At 42.6% G+C, this 9,996-nt stretch overlaps 1 protein-coding gene across 1 annotated transcript; it reads right to left on the minus strand.

Moving 5' to 3' along the window:
- Window positions 1–7,060: 7,060 nt before the first annotated feature.
- LOC133303055 (uncharacterized) lies at window positions 7,061–8,092 on the minus strand. Its single transcript, XM_061502902.1, has one exon. It carries the CDS (start codon window positions 8,090–8,092, stop codon window positions 7,061–7,063), a length of 1,032 nt encoding a protein of 343 aa, XP_061358886.1.
- Between the last annotated feature and the right edge of the window lie 1,904 nt (window positions 8,093–9,996).

Below are 9,996 nucleotides of genomic sequence, written 5' to 3' on the forward strand. Positions count from 1 at the left end.
CCTAATCGCGTAAAGACATTGCCAGAACATAGCTCGTCTGTGTTTCCCCAAGTTTCTTTGAACATGTCAAAGCCCATTGTGCTATCGAGTGATTCTTCTTCGAGCACTGCAAATAGCTACAAATCAGTTGAATCAAAGAGCCCTAAATCGTCCTCTTCAAACTCGTCGCGCGATTCTCCTTGTTCTATCGCGCATGAATCTTTAGGTCAAAAGAGCCCTAGTCCTTTACCGTTAAATGTTGTCTATCCTGCCGGGTATCCTTTTAAGAAAAGGGATTTTGATAACTATACGCCTATTTCTTCTGACTTGTCTTCTTCCACTGATTCTTCTTCCTCTTCTGAATCAAATTTTGTGTCCCCTCAGATCAGAGAGATAATGGCAAGACGCGGTGCTCATGAGAAGAAAAAACAAAAATTGCAATCTGACACGAAGAAGAAAATCCTACGCCTTGACCCCGATGATGAGCAGCCAGTTAGCCAGAATCTACGGGACGAAGATACCCTTAGTTGGGTGGCAGACACAGTGTTGGATACTGAGTCTGTGTTTTGCTCCCCAGGAGAATTGGCTGAAAAAGCAGCAGCTCTCCACCTGACCCCCAATAAAGCTTTTGATGACCAATGGGAAGTTGGTGTTGTCCCGAAGAATGAGCGCGTTTGTTCATCGCGGGCCGAAGGATCAACCAGGCATTACATGGTGATGTACTCATTCTTTTTTCTGTCCATAGGTGTTCGGTTTCCTTTTTCACCTTTTGTTTGTAAACTTTTGGCGCACTTGAATGTGGCGCCTTCACAGCTGACTCCCAACGCTTGGGGTTTTATCAGAGTGTACGAGATGGTTTGCAATGCCTACGGTCTGTTCAAATCTGTGCAATCATTCTTGTATATGTTTAGTGTAATGGGACCTCGCAATAGCTGGATATCATTTAGGAGCAAAGTGAAATTCTGCGAGTCATATTCACGAAAGATTAACAAGTGGAGCGCAGAATACTTCAAGATTTACCCCGCCGAAGGTACCAAACCTTTTTTTATAGGCGATGATGGGACTCCTATCTTCCCGTTATATTGGTCAGAATATTCAACTGAAAGCGATGTCCTGGTCTATAATTTTACTGATTTGAGTGATGTAGAACAGAAGACAGTGACCACTTTAGGTAACATTGCTCGAGAAGCTTCTGATACGGGCTCGCTGAGCACGTACACGATTTTGAATGAGTATTCCGATGATGATATTCGAGCTTATCAGGGTAACTTAGACCCTTACTCACTTTGTAAATGTTTTAATCAAAGTATCTGAGTATACCGTGATGACGCGCTATGTTTGAAATATCTTTAATCATGAATTTCTTTGTTCTGGTTTGCAGATAGCTCGATGACGGCATCGTTAAGTAAAATGGAATGGATTGCTGCCAATCGTGCTGCAGCTGGTGCTTCAAGATCTCCCCAACCGTCTATGTCTGCGGGTGCTGCTGTTGCAGAAACAAGCGAGCATGCTGCTGTGCGGTTGAAGTCTCCAATGAAGTCCTTAACTCCTCCCACCGCCCCGTTAGATGTCATCCCTCATGTGGTAGTGGTGGAAAATACCGCAAGGGGTAAGAAAAGATCCCTGGAGGAGATGACCGGGGGATCTACTACAGAGTGGCCAGACTTTGACTGGAAGTTGGACCAAGATATTCGCGCTCAAGGCAGAGAGTTTGGCGCTCCTCTGGAAGCGCTGCCGCAAGACCAATGGCTACAGATGTCCCAGAGCTTGACCGTAGCGAGTCAATTCCTTATGTCTGCACCTGGTAATTACCTTGATATTTCGTTGTTTATATGATATGATATTGCATATATACTTACTGCTCTTTAATATGTAACAGGCACAGTGGATTTTCTGAAGGCGCGAATTGAGGCGCTGAAGGGTGAAAGTGCTCAACAACGCGCTGACCTTGAGGCTAAATTGAAGAAATCTGAAGAGGAAGTATCTACACTGAAAACGTCTATGGCGAAGAAGGATGGCGCCCTGAAGGCCCTGACAACCTCCAATAAGGGATTGGAAGCAGAAAAGACTGATCTGTCCAAGCGTATCTTGGAACTGGAAAGAAACACTGATACCTGGGCCGAAGAGAAGGCATTCTTGACTGGTGAGGTGAAGAGGTATCAGGATTTATTTGAGAAGGAAGCGGAAGCAACCTTCGTAAATGTTATGGAGCAGGTGTGCTTCTTCAATCCTTCTATCAAGCTGGAAAACGTGCATTATTACCACTATTTCAAGAATGGTCAGCTAGTGACACTTAATGAGCAAAATCAAGAAGTTCCAGTGGAGTTGATCAGTGCGATGGATACTGAACCTATCGCGCCATCCTTGCATGAGCCATTTCCTTTGTTAACGCTATCGCGTTTGAGCATCGCGATATGTCTTGGGGGATCGTGACTTGAATAGTTCCGATCTGTTGAGGAGATCCTTGTGGAGGAGTCTGTTGATTGGAGGATTCGTGGGAGACTCCTAATATTTGATAGGATCCATGAGAGGAGTCCTGTTACTTGGAGGATTCGTGAGAGAATCCTAATACTTGATAGGATCCATGAGAGGTATCCTGTTAATTGGAGGATTCGTGAGAGAATCCCGATACTTGATAGGAACCATGAGAGGTTTCCTGTTAATTGGAGGATTCGTGAGAGAATCCTGATACTTGATAGGAACCATGGGAGGTTTCCTGTTAATTTTGGAGGATTCGTGAGAGAATCCTGATATTTGATAGGAACCATGAGAGGTTTCCTGTTAATTGGAGGATTCGTGAGAGAATCCTGATACTTGATAGGAACCATGAGAGGTATCCTGTTAATTGGAGGATTCGTGAGAGAATCCTGATACTTGATAGAAACCATGAGAGGTATCCTGTTAATTGAAGGATTCGTTAGAGAATCCTGATCAACAAGAACGTTGTGATCCTGTGTACTTAAGCTTGATACAAAATGATTAATAGCAAAAGGAAAATTGGCGATGTTTTTATTAAGAATGTCTTAAACTTGACACAAAATGATTAAGAATGCGAGAAGATAAATATGTTGTGAGTCGTAAGAGACTTAGCTATAGAATGTCTTAAGCTTGTCCGCGTTCCATGTGTGTGGGATAGCGAGACCAGATAATGTCTCAATGACATATTCCCCCTTATCCGTTTTGCTGTGGATGCGATAAGGTCCTTCCCAGTTTGCAGCCAATTTGCCTTGTCGCGCGTTCTTATTACCGATGTCAGCTCTGCGTAGGACTAAGTCGCCCACGTTGAAGCCTCGTCTGACAACCCTTAAATTATAGCGCGCTGCTATTCTCTGTTTAAGTGTTATTTCTTTAACGTGCGCAATTTCGCGCATTTCCTCTATCGCGTCTAAGTTATGAAGCAATGCCTGTGAGTTGTTGTCTTCATTTGTGTACATCTTTCGCCATGATGGTTCTCCAATTTCTACTGGGATCATGGCTTCACTACCATAGACCATGCGAAATGGGGTTTCTCCTGTAGTTGAATGTTTGGTTGTCCTGTAACCCCATAGCACAAAGTCTAGTTGTTCAGGCCATTCTCCTTTTGCTGCTTATAGTCTTCTTTCCAATCCGCGTTTAAGGACCCGATTTGCAGCTTCTGCCAATCCGTTAGTTTGTGGATGTTCAATCGATGTGTATCGGTGTTTGATATGCAAATCCTGAAGAATTTGATTGAATTTTCTGTCCACAAACTGTGTACCATTATCAGTTATGATGGTATGAGGAACGCCGAACTGACTTATGATTTGTCGGTAAAAGAAACAGCGAACCTTGCTAGCAGATATCGTAGCTAAAGCTTCTGCCTCGATCCACTTGGAGAAGTAGTTGATTGCTACCAGCAACCATTTGACTCCTCCCACAGCCACTGGGAATGGGCCCAATATGTCCATGCCCCATTGGTAGAATGGCCATGGGGACATCATTGAAGATAATTCCTCAGGAGGAGCATGATGTAAGTCTGCATGCTCCTGACATTTGACTCACTGTCGCACGTGTTTTTTGGAGTCATCTTCCATAGTTGGCCAAAAATAGCCTGCGTGAAGCAGTTTTTGAGATAAGGATTTCCCTCCCATGTGATGTCCGCCAATTCCCTCGTGTACCTCAAATATTACATACTGAGCTTGCTGAGGATCTAAACATTTAAACATTGGAGAGGAAAACCCTTTCTTGTAGAGTTGGTTGTTGATGATAGTGTAGAACGAAGCCTTGCGCGATAGCTTTTTTGCTGCGCCTGTTTCTTGTGGTACCTCTCCTCTGACCAAATAATTCCAAATTGATGTCATCCAAGTCTCCGTACCGTCTAATGGTATGTTGTCATCATCCACCATGGATTGTGCATTTTGGGATGGTTGAGCTCTTCACTTAGTTACTGCCATTATGATGCTAGGATTAGGGACGCTTTGTTGGATTACTGATCTGTTGTTTCCTGGTCCCTTTGTGCTGGTTAACTTGGATAAAATGTCAGCGCGGGAGTTTTGCTCTCTGGGGATGTGCTCCATGGTGAAGCTTTGAAACTCTGTCAGAAGTAATCTTACTTTTTCCAAATATTTTATCATTAATGCTTCTTTCGCCTGGTAGCTTCCTTGGACTTGAGCAATCACTAATTGTGAATCACTCTTGAGAATTATGTTTTTTGCCCCCAAGTCTTTGGCCATGGCGAGCCCAGCGAGGACCGCTTCGTATTCGGCTTGATTGTTTGAAGCTTTGAATCCAAAATGGATAGAGTGCTCCACAGTAACGCCTTGAGGGCTTTCTACGATGACTCCTGCACCGCTCCCTTTAACATTGGAAGATCCATCGACATAAATAACCCAACCCTCACTCATCTCAGCGTCATGTAGGTGTGTCATTTCGACAAGGAAATCTGCTAATACCTGGGCTTTAATTGCTTGTCGCGGTTCGTAGATGATGTCGTATTCCGACAATTCTATTGACCACGAGATCATGCGGCCTACCAAATCCGGTTGTCTCAGCACTTGTCGAAGGGGTTGGCTTGTGCGAACTTTGATAGTGTGTCCCTAGAAATAATGGCGTAGGCGTTGCAATGTCAAGATGAGCGCGAAAGCAACTTTTTCAATTTGCTGATAGCGTAGTTCTGGTCCTTGGAGTGCTTTGCTCACGAAGTAGATTGGCTGTTGTTCCTGGTTCTCTTCGCGCAATAAGACAGCGTTTATGGCTTCATTGCTGACTGAGAGGTATAAGACCAAAGGTTCGTTGGGCAAAGGCCTGACCAAAACTGGTGAGTTGGCCAAATGTTCTTTAATGGCCATGAACCCTGCCTCGCACTTGGGAGTCCATGTGAAATTTGACTGTTTGCGCAATAGTTTAAACATTGGCAATGACTTTTGTGCTGACGCAGGAAGGAATCTGGTTAGAGCAATAATTCTTCCCGTCAATTACTGTAGTTCCTTTATGTTTCGCAGGCTGGTCATGTTGAGTATAGCCTTACAGTTATCAGGATTGGCCTCTATGCCGCGATGTGTCAGCATGAATCCTAAAAACTTTCCAGCTGGTACTCCAAACGCGCATTTGGCAGGATTAAGTCGTAACTTGTATTTGCGCAGTTGCTGAAACACTTGTTCCAAATCCTGGGGATGTTGTACAGTAGTCATTGTTTTGACTATCATGTCATCAATGTATACTTCAAGCATCTAACCAATCTGCTGACTGAAAACTTTATTCATCATGCGTTGGTAAGTAGCACCGGCATTCTTAAGACCAAACAACATCATATTATAGCAGTAGGTAGCTTTTTCAGTGATAAAAGTTGTGGCTTCCTCATCTGGTGTGAACATCGGAATCTGGTTGTAGCCCGAATATGCGTCCATGAAGAATAAGATCTGGTATCCTGCAGAATTGTCAACCAATTTATCGATGGTGGGAAGTGGATAGAAGTCCTTTGGGCAGTATTTGTTGAGATCTGTGTAATCTGTAACATGCGCTACTTTCCGTTGGGTTTTTTGACTAGTACGACATTGGAAAGTCAAGTAGAGTACGTGATTTCTCTGATTACTCATGCATCAAGTAGTTTTGCTACTTCGGTCTCTACCACCATCTGTTTTTCTGGGGAAATCTTGCGCTTTTTCTGCGCGATTGGTTTAACTTTGGGGTCTAACGTTAAATGGTGACAAATAACGTATGGGTCTATTCCTGGCATGTCAACTGTTGTCCAAGCAAAGAGATCTTTATGTTTCAATAGCACTGTTACCAACGCGCTCTTCTCGGCTTAGGGGAGGTGTCGCCCAATTTTGGTGACGTTTTCAGGTAGTGGCCCTACCTGAAGGTTTTCCAATTCTCCATCGGGTTGAGGACGTGTATCCCGCAAATCATTGCGCATATCGAGATCTGTCATATTGACAGATGCTTTGACTTTGTCATCAGATGGTAAAAGGGCTTTGGCTCGTAGGCTTGTATTATAGCAGCTGCGCGCTGCTTTCTGGTCACCCCTGATAGCGACTACTGCGCCAGATGTATCGCAGAATTTCATCAAAAGGTGGGGCATAGAGATGATTGCCTTGAGTGCGGCAATGGTTGGTCTTCCTAGGATGATGTTGTATGTCGATGGGTATTCAATAACATAAAACCATACTTTGATAGTACGCACCTAAGGCAGGATTCCATAGGTTACCCACATCTCAATGGTGCCCTTAGGTTGTACGCATTCTCCAGCGAAGCCAATTAGGTCTGAACATCCATGAAGTAAATGTTCCTCTGGGATGTGCATCGTGCGAAAAGCATCCCAGAAAATAATATCAGTTGAACTACCATTATCAACCATAATACGCTTTACCTGGAGATTAACCATGCAAGCTGAGATCACCAACGGGTCATCATGGTCTGTGATGATGTCGCCATAGTCGTCGTCGTCAAAACTTATGGCCTGTCTTTGACTACGAGAAGTGGAATGGCGAGCGTGATCGTGCACCGTCATGACTGATTTCAGATGTTTTTTGCGTTGAGATTTTGTCGCACCTCCTCCCGCTAATCCACCAGCAATGGTAGCTAAAACTCCTGCCGCGTTATGAGGTAGTCCATCGCGCTGTTGCTACGTGGTTCGCTGTCTATTTCGCGGTGGAGATCCCTGACGTCTGTCAGTCAGAGTTGCTCTTCTTTGATCATTGTTACGAGCAAGGTTATAGTTTCTCCTGGGATACGCCCTTTGTTCATTGGAATTTGGGTCGTGGTCTGGACTTCTATCGCGCCTCCTCAGCGCCTTATACTCCCTGCAACTGGAAATGAACTCCTGGAGTTTTCCTTCTCGTATGAGTGCCTCAATGGTATTTTTGAGCGCGAGGCATTCATCAGTTATATGACCTTTGTCATTGTGAAATTCACAAAATTTAGTTTCATCACGCTGCACTCCTTGCGGCATTGGGGGTTGCCTGTTGACCCGTACATACCCTGTTTGGAATACTTCCTTCAGAATACGTCTTTGGTAGGTGTTTAAAGAGGTGTAATTGTCATACTTTTCCCACTTTCTTTTTTCACGAAATTTTCGTTGAAAACTCTTATGGACATCTCTTTCAAAGTTGTCTGTGTTGGCCCTGGTGTAAGAAATTTCTCGTGAGCGCTTGTAATCTTCGAGGTTGATGAATTTTTCTGATCGTGAGCGCAATTCCTCTATGGTGCGCGGTCGCTGTTTGGCTAGCGACATGGAGAAAGGGCCTTCAACTAGTCCTTCAGTAATGATGTGTAGTGAGACTTGTGAATCCAAATCTCTGACCAAAAGTGCTTCATCGAAGAATCTGTTTAGATAATCACGCAAGGTTTCTTTAGATCCTTGACGCACAGTTTTTAACGCGTGCGTAGATTTGTATTGCGCCTTGCTCGTTGCAAATCGTATGAGGAATTGGTTGGTTAGGTCGTCCCAACTTTGCACCGAATTAGGTGGCAACGCTGAGTACCACCTAAGTGATGTCTCCTTTAGGGTTGTCGGAAACAGTCGACATGCTATTGGATCTGCCACATCCTGTGCCATCATGTTTGTCTGGAATTGTTCCAGATGCTCTTGGGGATCCCCCTTGCCATTATATTTTTCTGTTGAGATCTTGATATCCCGAGGAATTGGGATGTTCATTATACAAGGAACGAAAGGGTGAACGATTCGAGAGAATATTCTTGAATTTTCATGAGAATTTTCATTCTCATGAGTATCTTTTATTTCTTCACCTTTCTTATTTTTGTGACCCGAAGGTCCTGGGTTATCAGCTGAGTGTGCATGGGGTGGTTCACTTTCATCAGAATTTTCAGGATTTTTTTCTTTCTCCGAATCTTTTTCTTTTCCTTTTTCTTGGATTTTGTCTTTGTTCTTTTGAGCTTTTTTCAATCGAGCTAAATCTTGATTCTGCTGGGCGATTTTCTTATTCTGTAGTGTGATGAGGTCCAACAGATGTTGGGGTGTCGGTGGGTCATCCAGGTGGATGGGACAGGGGAAGCAGGGGTCTCCTTCCGCTTTCCTTTGGAGCCATTCTGGGATTTGCTGCGAGTGTCAACCATGTTTTTAAAGAAAGGTGGGTAGTAATTTCCCACAGACGACGCCAATGATCGGACCAGATATAGTATGAACTAGCCTATATGTATAGAGCCCAATCACACACGGTTGAATCACCTTACGTTGTTGTTGGCATTGGCCTAGTATTGCTGTCGGACTGATCTTGAGCTTTGTCCTTCACGTTGGCACATTGCACCAAATGGGGGGGTACCTGCGAAGACACTCTGATGCTTAAGTTAGTATCAGAGGCAGGTGTGCTATCTTGTTACAGTAAAGGATGATCGTACCTTGGTGGTATATCGTGTGTTTATATAGTAGCTGGGATGCCGCCTTAGTTAAGGCGGCTTGACTTCTGAGTGGCCAGCCTTGGGCTGTAAATTATTTAGGGGACCTATGTAGCCTTATCTTCCAGAGGGTCTAGTAGTAGATTTGAGGCAAGCTGGAGCTATTCGTTGTTTACTGGAGCTAAGGCGCGGTGGAGTTACCTTGAGCCTTACGTTTACCTCTCTTAGAAGGTTTCATGCGCGATATGAGGATCGAGTCTTGTGTGCCGCGATGAGACCATCGCGTCCTGTATGTCGCGATTGGGATATCGCGTCTGGAACGCCGCGATGTGGGCATCGCGTCAATGCTTGTTCTTTGTGCTTCGGAAGGGCTTGGACTTTCCTTATGGGGCTTTGATTGAGCCTATATTTTATCCGGATCAAAACCCAAAATGATATCGTTTTAGGGCAAAAATTAAAGTATTTTTATAATTAATTTTATTTCAAGATTATAATAATATTTCTCATTATAATTTTTTAATCTTTCAACTCAGAACGATGTCATTTTAAAAGTGAATATATATAACTTATTTACATTTACTGTAGAAATATTAAAACCATATTTTATCTACAATTAATTTGTCAAACTTTAAAATTATTATTTTAAAATTTCATTCATAATCACTGTCATTGTCGTCTTTCATTAATGTGATGTCAATTTTTAAAATTATTTATTTTTATTTTCATTCTTTAGAATTGTAGAAAGTGTAGTTAATCATCTAATAGTTGGCATTCTTTAACCAGATTTGCATTCAGTATTTATGTTACGGTATGTCCCACTATCAAGCCCAAGAGTATTCACAAGCGCCCATCATATTCGTACCTGCATAAGTGTTGGAAGACAGCCCAATTAAGTGACTTTAGGTGGTACTTGATTAGGATTTTAAAAGATTTTTTTGATATAAATAATCTTATAGATTTTAAAAATTATTTAGAATTAGAAGGACTCTAAAGACTTTTTTAAAGAACTTTTTTTACAATCAAGATTTCATAAGATTGAATTTTAATAGAATTTATAAGATTTGAAAGGACAATATGAATTTATAAGATTTTAAAAAATATGAATTTTTAACATACATTCAAAATTATACGAGTCAATAAAAAAAATGCAATGATATTAATAAAAAAAAAATTAAAATCTAATATAATTTTTTCAATCAGTAAAAC

Source organism: Gastrolobium bilobum, unplaced genomic scaffold, assembly GCF_033153095.1.
Source record: "Gastrolobium bilobum isolate Gb01-03AN ecotype WA unplaced genomic scaffold, APGP_CSIRO_Gbil_v1 utg916, whole genome shotgun sequence".
Lineage (NCBI taxonomy): Eukaryota > Viridiplantae > Streptophyta > Magnoliopsida > Fabales > Fabaceae > Gastrolobium > Gastrolobium bilobum.